Genomic DNA, 20,097 nt, shown 5'->3' on the forward strand with positions numbered 1-20,097 from the left:
CCCTACAAAAAGAATGATAATTACATGACACCATAGAGTTGTTAGCTAAGCTATGGGAGTAATCATATTGCAATATATAAATGTATCAAATCAACACATTGTACACCTTAAACTTATACAATGTTATATGTCAATTATATCTCACTTAAAAAACACAAATTATTAGTCTAGTTACTAACTCTTTACTGATTTTAAACCCAAGTATTTAATTATCTACTATACAAAGAATATGCCCTCAGAAATGTCACCCAACTTATTTTGCATAAGAATAAGCTCTCTGACACTCAAAGTGCTTGAGGAGAGATGGCAAAATGACTGCTGTGTGAACAATACTCGATCAGGAACCACACTTGTACACACAGGAGATGATGACAGCTGCAGCCACAGGTGTGAAGGTGAAATCAAAGGTGTATAAGTGTGCAGAGAGCAGCACAGCAGTGACCTGATCTCTAGTCAAAAAACAAATTAGACTTGAACCATTTGGACCCCCTAGTTAGGAAACAAACTAGACTCTGAACCATTTGGATCCCAGAAGTCTATGACTTCATTTGACTAGTAAGCCAAGCTAATGAATTCCACTTCAGCATGCAAGGTTTATATTGCTTTGAATTACAATGCGTACAGCATGTCTGCCCTACTTCCACAGTATATGGTAAAACTTGTAATCTAGTAACGCCATGGAGTCATATCCCTTAGTAGTACCAAGTTAAACCTTTTCCTTTCTGTCACTGTTCATCACTTGGATAAATGGAATAGAGGTGTCCGTGTGAAAATGAGGCTAATACGTATTTTAGAAAGTTCAGGGAAAGGAAGGTAATTTAAAATATATGACGACTAACTGAAGAAAGGTCATTCTTTTATTATTTAAGCAGAAATGGTCCCATAAAAGTACTATGACTTGATCATACTATAATTTTGTTCACTATCTAGTGATAGAGTAAAACATGTTACTCATTTTCATATCTCTATACTTCATTCTTTGCCCCAATGATAAAGAAACTGATTCAAAAATAGTACCTAAGAAACAGAAGAAAACTTCTCCTGGGGAAGCTCAGGAACAATGGAGAGGGAGGAAACTGACTCAGTGGAAAAAGGGGAAGGTATTGGAGGCAGGGAAGGAAGAGGGAAGAGGTAATTTGCAAAATGTGTTGATTATTTTGTAAGTATTAAAAGTATAATGCATTAAATGAGCAAAAAAGTCAACTCCTGATCTAATAATGCTTTTGTGACTTCAGGCAGGCCTCCTCCTCTGCCATCACTTCATCATCATCACACACACACACACACACACACACACACACACACACACGACCCCTGCTTTCACGTGAGGAGGCACGGGGCAGTCTCTGGAAAGAAGCCTTGCAGTGTCTCTTATAAGAACGTGGCTCAAAAATGGCAAAGGATGACTTGAATGACTTTACTACCTCAGCTGGGAAATGGTTAATATAGTGTGGTTATGTATTTTCATTTATTTTTTGTTAATCCTCACCTGAGGATACCTTTTCCATTACTTTGCAGAGACATAGAAGAAATACTTCACTGGTTGCTAAAGTTCACTAAGACTTAAGCCTTTTTCAACTGAGGGAGGGACAGCATTCTGCTCAGAAAGGAACTGAACTGAGGAAATGCGTGCGATGACACCATCCAGCACCTCCTGGCTCCGGGGGTGACCAGCTGGCCCTTTTGGACTCTCGCTGACCCCCGGCGAGAAGCCCTGCGGACTGTACCTGTATGTGTCCTCCGATGAGCCTTCAGGTGAGAACTTTTTGTGTACACTTTGTTGCATCCCTCAAAATCACATCTGTGAATCCGCCGTTTCCTGGAGTCTGGGGATTCAGACCGTCTCTGGCGTCTTGTGCTCTCAATACTAAATGGTGAAATGGAACTGGAAAGAGAAAAAATGGAGTTAGACAGTGAGAAACACAGCAGCCTGTCTTGGTCCTCGTAGCAGGAGACCTTCGTCTCACAGTCTAAGCTTCACACAGACGCAAGGCCCCGGTCCACATTTCCCAGACACGTTTCACTTCTCAGTCTCAAAGGCAGGCAGTTTGATCTATTTCTGATGAAACACTCCTAAGGAGTGAAAGACATGCTTAAACCAACAACAAGACAAAAACAAAACCTAAATGAAAGCAGTGGCAGGTGACTTGATCCTCATTTTCGAATAAGAAACAAGCTGGTGGTGTGGCAATTATACCTTAAAATTGTGAACTTCTGAACACGCTTATAGAGAATATTCTAGGAAGTCCTGCTATAGACAAGTGACAAAAATGAAAGCATTTAATAAGTAACACTAGGGTCTGAACTGCACGTGACAACAGAGAAAATCGTGTAAAATCACAATGTACATTTCAAAACATGTGAGGTCGGGCTGAAAGAAGTGCATCCGTACATCAATTACATGACTCATGACAAGCTATTTCTGTTCGGTAAAATGCACCTGACATTTAACTTTTACAGTTGGTGGTTTTTCACGGTGAGGAATAAAGTTCATTGTATTTAAAGATTAGCTGTACCACCATTAAGGAAAAAAAAAGTTTAACTATGAAATTTGGCCCCAACTTGCACATTGTTTAATCTTAATGCCATGGTAGAAAAACAGGATTAGCTTGTAACGCCAGGTAATTGATTAACATGCACTTCTTCAAACCTTAATCTCTTTTGATTGCGATAGAAATGAAGAACATGACTCATTTTTCGTTATTCATGAAGTTTAAAAAAATTATAGTGAAATAGAATTAAATATGTCTACTGTACTACACCATACTTCTGCTATAACGTATTTACCACTGTTGATATTTTGACATATTTTCTTCCAGTTTTCCCATGTGTTGATGCTTTAAAAATGTATTTTGTATTAATAAATCACCTTTAAAATAAAACCCTGTACATTATAGCTAGAGATAAATCTCCTTTGTCTTCTATAATCAACCTGATCCCTTCTCCTCTTCTATCATCAGTTTTCTTTAAATCCTTCCAGTTCTTTTAAATTATGCTTATGTACACATATTTGCATTCATCAAAACTCATAATATTGCTTTGTGCTTCTTAAGAGATAAAATAATATACTGTTCACATCATTCTGAAAATGGCTTTTCACGCCACATTAAGCATTTGAGATCTGTCCATGTTGATACGAACACAGCTGTTTATTTATTGAAGTACTATATATCATGATTGATTCCAAGATGATTTTTTCAATATTTTAATGTTGCCAAAATTAGGATTCTTAAAATTAGTAGCTTGTCATAGTTTAACTGGCATACTGTTTTTTCTTTAGTAATGGTACATAAACCAATTGTGCATTTTTCAATAGATGGCATTTTAACTTAGGTCAGGGGTTGGTAAACTTTTTCTGTAAAGAGATAGATAGTAAATATTTGATTTTCATTTTGAGAGCCAAAGAGTCTATGTTGTAACAAATCAACTCTGTAATTATAGCATACAAGTAGCTATGGACAAAATATAAACAAATGAGTAAGCTATGTTCCAGTAAAACTTTATTTATAAAACAAAGAGTGGGCTGTACTGGTCCATGGTTTTAATTGGTTGATACCTGACTTAGATGAAATACGATAATAGTCCAATGCATATTCACTCCAGATATTTATTTATTTATTTATTTATTATTTATTTTTGTTAATCCTCACCCAGGGATATTTTTCCATTGGCTTTTAGAGAGAGTAGAAAGAGGGGGAGAGACAGAGATAGAGAAAAATCGACGCGAGAGAGGCACTTTGATTGGTAGCCTACTGCATGCACACTGGGAGGGGTTGGGGACCAAGCCTACAACCAAGGTACCCGCCCTTGATCAGAATTGAACTGGTGATCCTTCCAAGAGCCGATGCTCTAACCACTGAGGAAACCGGCTAGGGCCATCCAAGAGTTTTAAAATCCACTTCCAAAGTGATGGCCACAAGATTCTTTCTTTTTAAATTTATTTATCTTTATTGTTGAAAGTATTACATATGTCCCCCTTTTTTCCCATTGACCCCCTCCATCCCACATCTGCCATCCCCCAAGGCCTTCACCACACTATTGTCTGTGTCCATGGGTTATGTATCTATGCATTCGTTCTTTGGTTAATCTCTCCCCACCAACCCACCCACCCCCACCTCCCTTCTGAGATTCATCAGTCTGTTCCATGCTTCTACGTATATTTTGTCCATCAGTTTATTTTTGTTCATTAGGTTCTACATATGAATGAAATCATGAGATACTTGTCTTTCCCTGACTGACTTACTTCCCTTAGCAAAATACTCTCCAGGTCCCTCAATGCTGTTAGGTTATTTCTAACATCTTACTGTAACATTGCTCCAATCAACTTTTTAAATTTATTTTTCTAAAATATTTTTATTGATTTTTAGAGAGGAATGGAAAGGGAGAAAGAGAGAGACATTGATGTGAGAGCAACATCCATTGGCTGTCTCCTGCACACCCCCTCCCTGGGATCAGAGCCTGCAACCTGGGCATGTACCCTGACCAGGAATTGCTCTGGCAACCTTACAGTACACCCCATGATGCCCAACCAACTGGACCACACTGACTAGGGCCAATCAACTGTTTTTAAGTGTCTCCTTCTACACATGTGCCTTTCAAGTTTTCAATGTATCTTTTTACTTGTAAAAAGATTCAGTAGCCAAAGCTTTATATTATTAGGTAAGTTAAAATAGAAAGATGTTTATCTACTGTGTCTTAAACAGTTTTATGTAAGATCTCTATTAGTAGAATGAAAAAAAAAAGAGTTATCTCAGCCACTTTTTCCAGCCTTCTTATCAGTCAATGTGGATTTGTGGTTTTCTACATAACTGACTCAGTTGCAGGGATTGAAGCCTATTGTGAAAAGAGTCAAAACGGCGTGACTGGCACGCTCATAAAAGAACAGCTTTAGTCAGTCCTGACAAGGGTGTGGTTCTTGTGAACAAATAAGATTGTACGTGTGAAAATAGGGCAACATTTCCTGAACATCTAGTCAGGACAATAAATATGGATCTTGGTACTGGGGACCTCAAAAATAGAAACTTTTGTGTTTTGATATGTTTGCCATCTTCTAAATGGAGAAAATAATATGGTATTTGTTTCCTTCAAATTATAACTTAAAGTCTATAATAAGAGCCCTTTTAGGTACACTACTTTATATATACTAACTAGAGGCCTGATGCATGAAAATTTGTGCAAGAGTAGGCCTTCCTCCCCCCTCCCCCACCCCGGCCACCAGCAATGGCTTCCCTCCGGCACCCAGGACCCTGCTCCCTCCTCCGGTTGCCCGCAGGCACCCGGGATCCAGGCTGGCTTCCCTCTGGCCCAGCTTTGTCAGGAAGGATGTCCAGAATGATGTCCAGAAGAGTCCAGCCTAATTAGCATATTACCCTTTTATTATTATAGATGTGAAGAAGTCTAAATCTTACTATGCATAATTACACACATACTGTTTTGTCTGCAGTTGATTTTCTATTTCTCTTGGTATGTATTGGTGCATAGAGAGAAAAGTGAGCAATACTAGTAAATCTGAAATCAAAACCAAGTAACTATTTAGCAGGTCTATAAGGGACCAATGAAGCAATGCTGCTATACAGTCCATCAACCACTGAACTATATGCCAGGCAGAGGAAGGAGAGCAAAGGCTACAGAATGGCATGAAATTACTTCACTAAGAGTTCTTAATTTACATGATAACAAAGACCTGTTAGATGAATATCTTTAATGCTACAAAACTTTGTACCCTTGTTTTCCTCATTTTAAAGAGAATATTTTTTGGGACATTATAAAGAACATTTTATCTGTGCAATAAAAATGAAAATAACTTTTTAAAAAGGTATATGCAATTAATAACTGTACCCAACAAAGCTGGACTTAAAAGGACACATGATGGTAAGAATACTCCTTGGTTCCCCTTTTTAAACGGCAGAGTTATCCTCGTATGTCAAAGAAACTTCGGCTGGGCGGTACCTTTCAGAACTACTTATTTGATCTCTGTGGAAAAGTGGGAAGGTAAGTGGGGCTGAGGGAAAAGGGGGCCAGAAGTGCAGAAGAACTTAAAGGACACAGGGAAGAGGAGAGGACAGTCCAAGTCCACAGGGAACGGCTGTTGTCCTGGGGCCACAGCATGCTCCGCAGTTGGCTGGACTGTTAGAAGACAACCATGTGTAGGGAGGTTAGCCAGTCAATCCCATGGCAGGAAATGTGACAGTCAAGATGCTGGTACCAAGTCCATTTAGAACTCTAGAGCAGTGGTTCCCCACCTTTTGTTGGCCATGCCCCACCGACACATCTTTAAAATCCTGATGATCCCCTGTGACACAGAATTCTTCTTATCTAAAGAGTGAAGTCCTATCCACATGGAGGAAGTCTAAAAGGCCATTAACTTGGTCTAAACAAGCTTCCAAAGAACATGGTATCCATGAAAGAGAAAAATAAAAGAATACAAGGACAGCTGAAGTACTGAGGAAGAAATCACGAAGAAATTATTTAAAAAATAATAATATGAAGTGATATAAAAATAGCAAATAAAATTTCAAAACATATAATAGAGAACTGAAATGTATAATATGTCACAATATATATTTATATATTGTATATGAGGCCCCTAGAACGATAGAAATGCAAAAAATTCACTATTAGTAACTCATTCTTGAATTGTCCCCCTTAAAAATCACATTGCTCCCCAAGTTGGGAGTCACTGCTCTAGAGCCTATTGTGGACATTCAAGGAATTCTTGTTAAATAGGATGAATGAAAGAATGAATTAGTGTATTAAGTTAGGCATTCCTAATTTTTAATTTAATATAATCAAAACAATTAACCCCTGTGATTAATTTATTTTCACTAGGATCCTTTGATTGCAAATCTTCAGATAATGGTTCCTCAATTCCTTGCTCTAACTCTTTCTCTCATTTACCTAAGTTTCATATTTTAAGTGCTATTCCAAAGTGGCTACTAAATAGAAGGGAATGTGGGTAACCATTAAAATTACATGTACCAGAAGAAGAGAGAGAGAGCAAGGGAGTGAGAACCTATTTGAAGAAATAATGACTGAAAACCTCCTTACCCTGGTGAAGGAAAAAGACACATAAGTCCAGGAAACAAAGAGAGTCCCAAACAAGATGAATCCAAAGAGGCCCACACCAAGACACATCATAATTAAAATGGCACAGGTTAAAGACAAAGATAGAATCTTAAAAGCAGCAAGAGAAAAGCAGTTAGTTACCTAGAAGGGTGCTCCCATAAGACTTCCAGGTGAAACTTTGCAGGCCAGAAGGGAGTGGCAAGAAATATTCATTGATGAAAAGCAAGAACTTATAACCAAGATTACTCTACCCAGGAAGTTATCATTTTTGAATCAAGGGAGAGATAAGGTTTCTCAGACAAGAAAAAGCTAAAGAGTTCATCATCATCAAATCAGTATTATAAGAAATGTTAAAGTTTCTTCTTTAAGAAGAAGAAGAAAAAAGGATTAAAAAATGTATAATAAAATGACAATAAATACATGTCTACCAACAATTACTTTAAATGCAAATGGATTAAATGCTCCAATGAAAATATATAGAGTGGCTCAATGGATAAAAAGACAATACCTTTACATATGCTGTCTACAAGAGACTCACTTCAGATTGAAAAACACACATAAGCTAGAAGTAAAGGGATGGAAAATACTATTTGCTAAAAATGGAAACAAACAAAAAAGCTGGAGTAGCAATACTTATACCAGACAAAAGAGACTTTAAAACAAAGGCTATAAAAGAGACAAAGAAGAACCCTGCAATTCCACTTCTGAGTATTTATTTGAAGAAATCCAAAATACTAAATCAAAAAGACATATGCATCCATATGTCCATTGCAGCAACATTTACAATAGCCAAGATATGGAAGCAAGCTAAATGTTCATCAATAGATGAGTGGGTACAGAAGAAGTAGTGCATACATATAGTACAATGGGAAATGACTCAGTCATAAAAAAGAATGAACTCCTGCCATCTGCAACAGCATGGATGGACCTAGAGGGTATTGTGCTGTGTGAAATGAGTCAGACAGAGACACATGTCGTATGATTTCACTCATATGTGTAATCTAAAAAACAAAATAAACAAACAAGCAGAATAGATACAAGAGAACCTTTTGATGGATGCCAGATGGGACGGAGTGTGGGTGAAAAAGGTGAAGGAATTAAGAAAAATTGGTAGTTACAGAATAGTTCAGGAGAATGTAAAGTATAGTGTAGAGAAAGAATATATCTATAATAATGAAAGCATAATATACAAATTGACCAAACGACCAAACACTGTCCGGACGACTTTCCGGATGACCACGCTATGACATGCACTGGCTCCAGGCCAGCCAAGGCGGGTGCGATGCGATTGGTCGAGGGGCCCGACAACGCCCCATGATCACCCTGCAGAGGCAGGCCCAGGCCACCAGCTGGTGGGGCGAATGATCGAGGGGATTGGGGGGGGGGGGGGCTCCGCAATCGCCAAAGAGGGAGGCCCAAGCCACCAGCTGGCGGGGTGAAAGATCAAGGGGTTGGGGGGGCTCCGCAATCGCCCCAAAGAGGCCCAGGCTGGGGGCACTCCGGTGAGTGAGCACAGCCTCCCTCTGTGGGGTGATCGATCACGGGGCCCCACGATCGATCTCCCTGTAGAGGGAGGCCCAGGCCAGCCAAGCGATTGCACCCAATACCTGTTGCCCGGAGAGGGAGGTGACCGGTGGCGGGGGAAGGGAGGGCAGCGCTGCATAGATGGCAAGCAGTTAAAGCAGCAGGGGTGGGGCCAGCTGCCTGCAGCTGGGGGAAAGCCCCAATAGGCCCTGATTGCCAGCCAGGCCTAGGGACTCTTCTCGAGGAGTCCCAGGGAGGACGAAGGCCGGGCTGAGGGACACCCCTCCCTCCTAGTGCACAAATGTCAGGTACCAAACCTCTAGCAGGGGTCCTCAAACTTTTTAAACAGGGGGCCAGTTCACTGTCCCTCAGACCGTTGGAGGGCTGGACTATAGTTTAAAAAAAACTATGAACAAATTCCTATGCACACTGCACATATCTTATTTTGAAGTAAAAAAAACAAAACGGGAACAAATACAATATTTGTATTTGCATGTGGCCCGCGGGCCGTAGTTTGAGGACCCCTGTGAGTCTAGTTCAATAATATTGTAATAACTATGTACCATGTGAGATGAGTTTTATCAGAGTGATCACTTCTTAAGTTATATAAATGTCTAATCCCTGGTTTGTACACTTGAAATCAATATAGTATTGTGCACATTAACTGTAATTGAAAAATAAAAAAATATTTAAAACATCCCATATGTACATCTGTACCTCAGTTCTTTGCTCTAAGTTCAAGAGAAGGGCATTCTAAAGCATCGTTTACAATTAAAATTCTCAGTGGGAGGCCACTGAGATCCCTCTGGACATGCATAGGATGCTGGTGAATAAAATAAAAATCTTCCCTTTGATCCTAGTTAGCATCTAGGTAAGTGGCAAAGGGTGAAGGAATGATCCTTTCTCTCAGCAATGCCATCCTGTCCTGTCTCACTCCGGGGCTCAGAAGCATGGCGTTTGGTAACAGAATAGCTATAAAGACCCTTTGGGTGTTTCTATTCCGCCCAAGCTTTCTAGGCAATATTTACTTTGTTAAAAGGCACTTAAGATATCCTCAACTGCATGAAAACTGACTGTGCTTCAAAAGCTGGCCTTGTTCTAAAGCATGGGATGCACAGGTAAGTACTGCATATGCCAGCATAGGATTCTTCCAGTAATGCTTAGTCATAAGCTTGGTATGATGAAAACGGTGGAGGAAAACAAGGGCTAGTGTGTTCCCAGAAAGTGCACTAAACACATCTGTACGGTTCAAAGAAACAATAACTAAAGACCCACTCCCTTCCCCAGAAGGTTAGGCCATTTAGAATAGTGAAGGAACGCCTGAGGGGGCCTCCTAGGCACTGAGTGGGTAATAATTAGATCTAGAGAGAACAAATGAGTGAATCATGACTTCAGTTGCACAATAGTCCCAGTTGGAATGGCAGGTTAAATTAGAATTAAATCCAGAGAGGCTTGAAAAGTCACATCCAGGAACAGCTCTATTTAAATAGAAGGCACCGCATGACTGCCATGAAAGAAATTAAGGTTAACTGTAATCAGCAGGTAATGAAAGACCATTTGTCACGTGTGACCTTAGTGGGGTGAGATGCCCTTCACTGAAATTGGAGTTTCTGTAAGAGTTAAAAAAAAAAAGTTAGGATATTCTTTTAAGGCCAGAAAGAGGGCACACATATCACAAATTTTAAAACCAGAGCAGAAAACAGTGGACTAGAAGGTACACTAGCAGTTTCACACAGACAATCTCAACAGAACTGGGAACATGCTTGAGGATGACAATGACAACTGACATTCAGTGAATGCTCACCATGTGCCAGGCACAGCTCTCAATGCCCTAAGATTCAAACAACTCTCTAGGCCAGCGGTTCTCAACCTGTGGGTCGCGACCCCTTCAGGGGTCGAACGACCCTTTCACAGGGGTCGCCTAAGACCATCGGAAAACACATATATAATTACATACTGTTTTTGTGATTAATCACTATGCTTTAATGATGTTCAATTTGTAACAATGAAAATACATCCTGCATATCAGATATTTACATTACAATTCATAACAGTAGCAAAATTACAGTTATGAAGTAGCAACGAAAATAATTTTATGGTTGGGGGTCACCACAACATGAGGAACTGTATTAAAGGGTCGCGGCATTAGGAAGGTTGAGAACCACTGCTCTAGGCTATTCTTACTATCCCTACTTCACAGATGAGGAAACGAAGGCACAGAGAGAGGAAGGTCAAGGCCAAAACAAATAGGTGGCCACACCGAGATTTACTTGAACCCAAGTAATTGACTCTAGACCCCAATTTTAGTTATTGCATTCTCCTGACTCAGACAGATACATGGAAGATAAACCAGCATCTGATAAAATAGGAAGAAGTAACAAAATAATCTGTATCATTTCAGTTTTCCCTCTAACCCAATTATAGAAAACAACAGCCCATAAAAGCATTTGAAAATGTACCCTGCTAGAAGAAGGCATATATATACTTTTCTCTTGAGAATTTTAAGAGTATTATGTTTCACAAATACTGCCAGTGGCGTTAGGTACTCAGTATAATTATTTAATGCTAATCTACCTATGGAAATACTTTCTTAAGGTTGTTGTAAAATATACATTTAAAAGCAGGGGAATAAATGTTTTTAGAAGGCAGAGTTGGGCAGTGCTGTGCAACTGTCTTCCTTCACCATCAAAGGCACTGAACTAGTTTCTTACCTGCAATGCCTGTTAATTATGATTGTACCAAAAATGATTCTAAGTTGTCTGCACCATGGAAGTACCTTAAAGGAAGGGGGCCATTCAGTTTTAAAACGTATATTTAGTACTCTTTTCCAAAGTTCATTTTAAAATTATTTTGAATAAAACATTGAATATCACCTACTGGAATTCTGAATTAGTTGCTGACATGGACATAAGAACCACTTTTGTGCTAGTAAATCAAACACCACAGTGGGAATAAAATATCAAGGCCACAAGCCAAAGTGAGAGAGAGAGAGAGAGAGAGAGAGAGAGAGAGAGAGAGAGAGAGAGTTAATGAGACTTTCACTTAACCAGAAGTTCCCTTTTTGGAACTTCCTTTTTTGGAACTAGAGATTCTATTCATGTGGACAAGCCAGACATTCTTTTTCTTTCTTTGCAGGCTTTCTCTTAGCCAGCAGATGGCCCTCAGATGCAGGAATCCTTGTACTTACCTTCCATACAATAACAGACTCTACTAGCTCCCATCAAATCATGTCAATTTCTTTTCTGATATTAATTGGGGGAAAGGTGCCATTTAAACACACTCACTATCTAATCCCCAGAAGCTACATTCCAGGGCAGTGCGGATTCACCAGCATGGAGTCCGCTTCCATTCCCAGGTGCAGACTCCTGGAAAACTGTAAGATGAGTAGCTGCCAGCCTTTCCAGGAGCTGTGATAAAGCATTCCACCACTCCATGTTCTAATGTGGATTCAATAAAAATGTAGTGATTTTCAAAAATCTATAAACCAAGACTATACCTTTGCTAAAATGTGTCAAAAAGCTCACATTATTAGCATACATTCAACTAGAAATTGGTACATTTTTCATATGAGCAGACTATGTATTTCTAATTATTGTCTTATTTTAATTAAAAAATCCACTAATTAAGAGATAATTGATTTACAACTGAGCCTGTTTTGGGGCGAGTCTGTAGACAGATTCAGAGTATATCATGATTCTCCTTAAATATAACAGCTACTACTAAGTATTTTTTCATCAATTTACAGACTATTACAATACTCAAAATTGTCACAGGCCTAAATTTCTGTTCTTTTCTTGTTCTGATATTAGCATGTAAAACCATAAGCTGTACTAAGCAGAAGGTTTAAAGACAAAACAAAAAAATGGTATTAGCTGTGATTGCTTTTATTAATAATTTAGGGAGAAACAAGGGCTCTGAAACAAGCGTGGATTTCTGAATTAAACTGGACATTAAGTGGAAGACACATAACTTACTGAACTTTTCCACAGAATTTCTTCAGAGAACATTGGGGTTTGAATTATTGTTCATGCCAGGAGTTGTAGCTTCATGGATTATTTGAACCTTAAAAAGTCTTTCTAGGTCCAAACAGGATTATTTGAATCTGAATGCCTTCAAGGAAGGCCCTGTTCTCCCGGGCTGGCGAGAGAGCTACCACTGCCCACCGCCTTAAAGGGCAGCGCTTTACATCTATCTTACTGGTGTGGCCCTTGAACCCATCTCATTTTGAGACTCTCTAGAACTGTGATAAGTTAGAAAAATGAGTTCTCCTTATTTCATTAAAGATAAACTTTAAAATCCTCAAGAATGAAGACAGTTTTATGCATGCCTCTCTAGAAATTGGCCTATCGGTCGCTACTTGAAAGTGTGAAGGGTAGGAAAGGGAAGAAGTAGCGTGGGGAACAGGGTCAACCTCATGAGGACTTTACCAAGTGCATTCACCGAAGTCTCCCCTTAACAGGGCTCTATGGCAGAATTTGATATAAAGAAGTTAACTTTTCCATATGAGAAGGATCTTATTATAAGGCAGATTCACTAATAAGGTGGTCCTATAAATGTAATCCTGGCCAGGACAGTACATAATAAGACTGTGTTTTAAATATTAAAAAATATATGAAATGTTCCAACTATACAGTTCTAATGAGATACTGTAATGTAACCATAAATAAACTTTGGAAGTGACCATCAAAACAGGCCTCTGTCTACTTTATGCTGATCATTAAGCAGGTCTAATGTTACACTAGAGATTTGTTCTGTTAAAGAGCACTGGAATTATATCAGTTAACTAGCTGCTACTTAGGCTGATATAAATTATTAAAACAGACTTTACTGCTTGTATGGGGATACATTCATAACAAGACCAAGTAAAACTCATTGGTAATGTTCCACTTGAGTTTTTGTTGGCCAAAAGGGTGATTTGGTGCCTTAAATAAGGCATTTCTCAAAATGTGCACATATTTGAATTTGAAGACAAATAAAAATCTTCCCATATATTGGAGAAAATACTTTATCTGTTTTTTATTTTCCTTCTCAAAAACTTTAATTTTTGAATACTCTGCCAAGTTAATGTTGGAAAAGTAAGAAGGTAAGTGTGATCCAAATTCATATTTAAAGGACATTTAGAAGATGAGAAAAATGAGGTTCAGAAAGTTAATTAAATTAGTTACTGTGCCAAGGCCATATAATTACATAGTAGCAGAGTTGAAGCCAGGAGCCATTTCCTGACCCTTAATCCAGGACTTTTCAACTGTCCAATGAGGTTGAAGAAAGGTCTGTATTATAATTTTCACTTAGGAAGAACATATGAATTTTTATTTATGAAGGAAAATCTGCTTGGCAACACTGATTTTTTCTTAAAAATCAAATAGTGAGAACTGAAATTCCTACCCTATTTACTTTTTTGCTTTGGCTGCCAGGACACTCAGCCACAAATAGCCTAAGATTTGCTGTGTTTATTTTCCACTCGAACTCCCAACCGCTAACCATTTAATTTTAAATAGTAATTTTTAAATGTATGTCTTATGAAATTCTTTCTGAACTACAGAAAGTATTACTGATAAGAAAAAAAACTACAAGAACATGCTGCTCTTAAAAGTGTGGAAAATATGTGAGATTTAAATCTCGGTTTTAATATGAAGCCTTCTAAATTAAAGTTTTGTGATTAATAAGCACATGTTATTGTCTTTAAGAAAAAGACCCCACAAGAATCCTATTGTTTTTGTAGCTGTTCCTGTAGGAAACGCATAGGCTATAATCTGAAAATCTAGACATGAATTATAGCTTATTACAATTTATCAGCTATGGCATCTTGGACATTAAATCTCTTTGATTTTCAGATTTTCGTGTTTCAAATGTGGAGGTGCAGGAAGATTAGCCAGTAATATAAACCTGACTGTCACTCAATGTCCAATATATCTCCAACACTTCTTAAACTTTGGCTCCTTTTTCTTCCTCTTTTGGTTAACAACTTTATGAATATATGATTCACATACCATAAAATTGGCCCTATAAATTGTACAATTCAGCATCATTCATTATATTCATAATGTTGTAGAACCATCACCTCCATCTAGTTCCAAAATATTTTCATCACCCAAAAGGAAACTCAATCCTCGTTATTGGTCATTCACCTTCCCTTGGCCCTAGGCAACTGCTAATATACCTTCCGTCTCTATGGATAAGCCTATTTTGGATATTTGCTAAAAAATAGAATCATAAAAATATGTGGCTTTGTGTGTCTAACTTCTTGCATTTGGTGTAAAGTTTTCAAGGTTCATCCATATTGTAGTATGCATTGATATTTCATTGCACTTTATAGCTGAATGATATTCTATTGTATAGATATACCCACTTTTATCATTAGTTGATAGACGTTTGGGTTGATTCACTTTTTGGCTATTATGGTTAATGCTGCTATGAACATTTGTACAATATTTTGTGTGGAAATATGTTTTAAATTCTCTTGGGTATATACATAGGAGTGGAATTACTAGATTATATGGCAATTTTATGTTTAATATTTTGAGGAATTTTCAAACTGTTTTTCAAAGTGGCTACAACATTTTAGAATTTCACCAGCACTGTAAAAAAGTTATAATTTCTTCTCATCCTCACCAACACATTATGTCTGTCTTTTTAATTTCAGCCATCACAGTGCGTGTAAAGTATTATCTCATTGTGGTGTTTATTTTCATTTACCTAAATACTAATGAAGTTTAGCATCCTTTAATGTATTCATAGACCATTTGTATGTGTTCTTTGGGAAACTATCTATTCAAATTCTTTGCTGATATTTAAACTGTGTTGTCTTTTTATTGTCAAGTTGTATAATTTCTATATGTTCTAGATACAAGTCCCTTATCAGATATATGATTTCCAAATTTTTATCCCAATCTGTGGGTTGTCTTTTTATTTTCTTGATTGTGCCCTGAAAGCTTTAAAAGTTTTAAGTTTTGATTAAGTCCAATTTAATACTTCTTTACTTGAATGTGTGATTGGTGCCATATCTAAGAAGGCTTTAACTAACCTAACATCTTGAAGATTTACTCCTAGGTTTCTTCTAAGAGTTTGAAAAGTTTGGCTTTAATATGTAGATCTATGATTCATTTTGAGTTAATTTTTTAGTATGGATTAAAAAAGGAAATAGTCTGATTGCATTCTCTTGCCTGTGGATATACAGTTGTCCCAGTATTATTTGTTGAAAAGATTATTCTTTCTTCATTGAATTGTCAAAAATCAATTGACCATAAATGTACGGATTTCTGGACTCTCACTTATATTCCATTGTTCTATATGTGTACACTTATTGTAGTACCGTATGGTCTTGATTTTAGAGCTTTGAGGTAAATTTTGGAATTGGAAAAGTGCTAGCTCTTCAAATTTCTTCTTTTTTAAATATATTTTTATTGATTTCAGAGAGGAAGGGAGAGGGAGAGATAGACACATCAATGATGAGAGAGAATCACTGATCAGTTGTCTCCTGCATGCCTCCCACTGGGGATTGAGCCTGCAATCTGGGCATGTGCCCTATCCAGGAATCAAATAGTGACCTTCTGGTTCATAGGTTGAAGCTCAACCACTGAGCAACACTGGCCAGGCGGTGTTTTTCATATTAATACTACTGATTCAATAAAATAAAATAGCAAATACTTTCTGTGAGTTCACCATAAGAAAGCAGGTGGGCATACAAAGGCATCTTCAGAGAGTTTATAATCCTGTGGGTTGTAGGGCTTGGATATTTATTTACCGCAAACAGGTGAAAAAGACAGAAATATTTGGAAATTCTGTGACATGTAGAAATCTAACCTCCACCCCTAAAAGATGATTGCAAATCTCTGGAGGTTTAGTAGTATATTCTCAGGGCTACCTTGGCCACTAGCATTAATCCTAATGCTACAATCAGCACTTTCCTCAATTTCACACCAAGAACAACCACATAAACTCATCTGGGCATTTAGTAGCCCTTTTTGCTACAGATGTTGAGGGACTCCTGGAGCTGCAGCTCTCTCTTCCTAGTGTTCCCTGTGTTTGTAAAACACGTTTGGCTACCTCTGTGCTGCTCACTGTCCCACCCAGCCTCAGGCAAGTCTTCATCTCTCTGGCATCCTCTCTCCTCTGATTTCTTCTCCCACCCCCACCTCATCTTTATTCAAGAGAAACACAACAAATTCCTTCCCTTGGCACGTGTAGAGCTGCTTTCCCCTACCCAGAGCCTTGGGGCTAAGGTTATATCCAAGTCCTTGGCGGGGAAGTGGGAGTGGGGTTCAGCGTACAGTCTACCTGCAAGCATTTCAAAAGGCTCATTTTCCACATCAAGGGAGTTTTGTTCTAGAGGAACTTGGTGCCAGCTGTTGAGATAATAAAAATTTCTCCAGCTTATATATGCAAATCATAATTATACAAGCCATAAAAATGATGTGTGATAAAAAGAGGAATAATAAAGTGCTATGGGAGTAAAGGGAGAGAGTATCTAATGCTGTTTGAGAGCATCAGGACAAGCTTAATTAGGACACCAGCAAGTCAGTCTTAATGAACACTGTTATGCGGAATGCGAGTGGTAAAGAGAAAGCAGGAGAGACCAGGATGGCCAGGGCCAGGCACCACGGACTGTGAATGTTCACTTATAGAAAAATGCACTTTGTAGGTCCTGGAAGTGTCAGGATTTTTTTTTTTAATAGATTTTGAAGAGGAAGAGAAAAGGAGAGGGAGAGAGGGAGAGAGAGAGAGAAACATCAATGAAGAGAGAGAATCATTGACCAGCTGCCTCCAGCATGTCCCCTACAGGGGATCGAGCCCACAACCCGGGCATGTGTCCTTGTCCAGAATCGAACCCGGGACCCTTCACTCCACAGGCCTATGCTCTATCCCCTGAGTCAAACTGGGTAGGGTGGTGTCAGGTTTTTTTTTAAGATTTAGGAGGAAATTTCTGGCTTATGAAAGTAGGACTCATTGTTGAGGAAGTGATTAATGTTAAAGCCTTTATTAATTAGAGGGCTATTTATTGCCATCATCTAAGAGGTGGGGAACCTTATTTCTGCCAAGGGCCAATTGTGATATTTACAACATCACTTGCGGGCCATACAAAATTATCAACTTAACAATTAGCCTGCTATATTTGGTCAAACATTGAATTAACTCACACCTAATGCCTTGGCAAGGCCAGACCAAATGATTTCGCAGGCCTTATACCGCCCAGGGGTCGGACGTCCCCCACCCCTGATAGTGAATTCTACCTGAACCAAATCTGAATCAGAGGGGAGCCATTCCAAGGCATTTCAGAAGTCGATATGTCAGTCCTTTGCGACTGACAGGATTGTGGTGGCCAAGGGAGAGGGAGGAATGAAAGGAGACCCTCGTGTCAGCCTGGGTGACGGGAATAATAGTAACGTCATTAACCAACCTAGAGTCCACAGGAAGAGTGGCAAGATAAGAGAAGCTAATGATTAAAATTAATCTATACATAAACAATAGATTTATGTTTAACAGATAACAGAGTGGCATTTTCTTTTCATTAGTTAGACAAGCAATAATTTAAAAGGGTAGCAGAAACTAGGTAATGAAGTATTTTCAGGGATAACTTGAATGAGTTTTATAAAAGAAAGCTCACAAAATAAATTTAATTTAATGGCAATGGGATTTCGTTAAGTGCTATCTAATCTGTAATTCTAAAGGCTAGGTACTTTGTAGAGAAAGTCGGAATAAAAATGCATAGTTTATGTTTATTCAGTCAATTAACATTCATTAAATTCGTTTAGGGATATTACTAAGTTTATAGTTGGCAGTTTATATACTTGATGACCTAGGTGATTGCTTTTCTGATTGGTTTTAATTATAGGCATTTATTTTTCAGGACCTCAAAGAGATCCACTTAAGTGGGGGGAGGATGGAAGGATGAAAGCAGCAGGTCTGAGGTACCCACTATTGCCCTGGGCAGCTTGCTGGGTGGTTTATACATTAGAAGAGCTTGAAACAGCAGAAGGACTGAAAGATAACCGCCCAGAACCAGCAGGGTAAGAATCTTGCCGATAAATGTTTAGTTGTGTCTTAGAATATTTTTAGCTTCCCTAAACTCTTTCTATAAAACAATAATCCCCATCTTACAGGATTATAAAAAGGATGAGGGTTATGAAAATACAATACTTTGTATGAATAGGTGGATATTCAGGAAATGACTGAAGTTACTGTTGCTTCACTTAATTTTAATCATTAGCTTCTCTTATCTTGCCACTCTTCCTGTGGACTCTAGGTTGGTTAATGACATGACTATTGTTCTGGTCACCCAGAATAACTTCATTATTAACCCCATTTTACAGATAAGGAATCTGGGATTCAGTCAAGTTACGTAACTCGCCAAGAGCATAGAATTAAGAATCGGGTGCTGCCTTTTTTAGCAAGTGTTATCCAAATCACCTAAAACAGAGCCAGACAGAGGAAATGCTCACAAGAAATTTGCTGAGAAAAGCATCTCACATGTAGGTTCCTTCCTTACTCTTCGCCTCTGAAGGCTGGGGGGTCCCTGAACTCAGTCCTCCAGCCACTTCTCTTTTCTGTTTCAACTCTTTCCCAGGGTGATTGTGTGCACTCCCATGCTTTGTATAGTTTGCTTCATACACCGTCTTTTTGTATGTGGCCCATTTTTATTTCTATAGCCCCTCTTCCTTGAGCTCCAGACTCACATATCTTTTTGACCTTCTACTTGTGTTAGACATATCTAATGTAACATGTTGAGAGCTGAACATGTGGTATTTCCCCCCAAACTCACTCCTTCCCCAGTTTTCTCTCTCAGGAATTGACCACTATCTTCCTGGTAGCTCAGAAACAATAAACAAAACAAAAAAAACAAAACAGGAGTCTATTGTGCTTATTCTATTTCACTGACAACATGTCAATAGGACCTATTGGCTCAACTTACAAAATGTATTCCAATATTGAATACTGCTCACTAATATCATAGCCATACTCATGTTTTATCTGGCATCCTGCTATAGCATCTAACCAGAATCCCTGTTTCCACAACCTTCCCCCTGCCCTTTCCTCTCTTGGAAAGTAAAAATAAACTTCCTCTCTGCATCTCTTCTTTTAGTTGTGAATTCTTTCACAGCCCATGTCACCGGCCAAGCCCTAACAACTGTCATTAAGTATTTGTCATTATCTTTTCTTATACAATATTATCTCAATTATGTATAAAAAGAGAAATTAAAATAATGTACAATAAAATTTATCACTAAAGAAGAATTTTAGGGCAATATGACACATTTTATTTGATTTGTAGTTCTCTCTATGATAGACTAACTTCCAAAAATAAATTGATGCTCTAATATAAATGATTATGTACCACTGATTTTTGAAATGTCTTCCCTTATTTAACAACCAATGCAATGTATTTCTTTTCCTTTTGTCTTTTATCTAGACTATCTGAGGGCAAGTTCTGAGGCCCTTCAAAAAAGCTGACTTGCCCATAAACCTAACAAGTCACTATGGAGCTTAATGAATACAATGTATTACTAGCAA

At 38.3% G+C, this 20,097-nt stretch overlaps 1 protein-coding gene across 1 annotated transcript in view; it reads right to left on the minus strand.

Moving 5' to 3' along the window:
• KLF12 (Kruppel like factor 12) overlaps positions 1-20,097 on the minus strand; it is a 281,673-nt gene that overhangs the window by 17,212 nt on the left and 244,364 nt on the right. The window contains exon 6 of the mRNA XM_006096368.1: positions 1,728-1,885. Coding sequence (XP_006096430.1) covers positions 1,728-1,885 — 158 coding nt within the window. The remainder of the gene's footprint in view (positions 1-1,727; positions 1,886-20,097) is intronic.

The sequence above is a fragment of the Myotis lucifugus genome, unplaced genomic scaffold, assembly GCF_000147115.1.
Source record: "Myotis lucifugus unplaced genomic scaffold, Myoluc2.0 scaffold_177, whole genome shotgun sequence".
NCBI lineage: Eukaryota > Metazoa > Chordata > Mammalia > Chiroptera > Vespertilionidae > Myotis > Myotis lucifugus.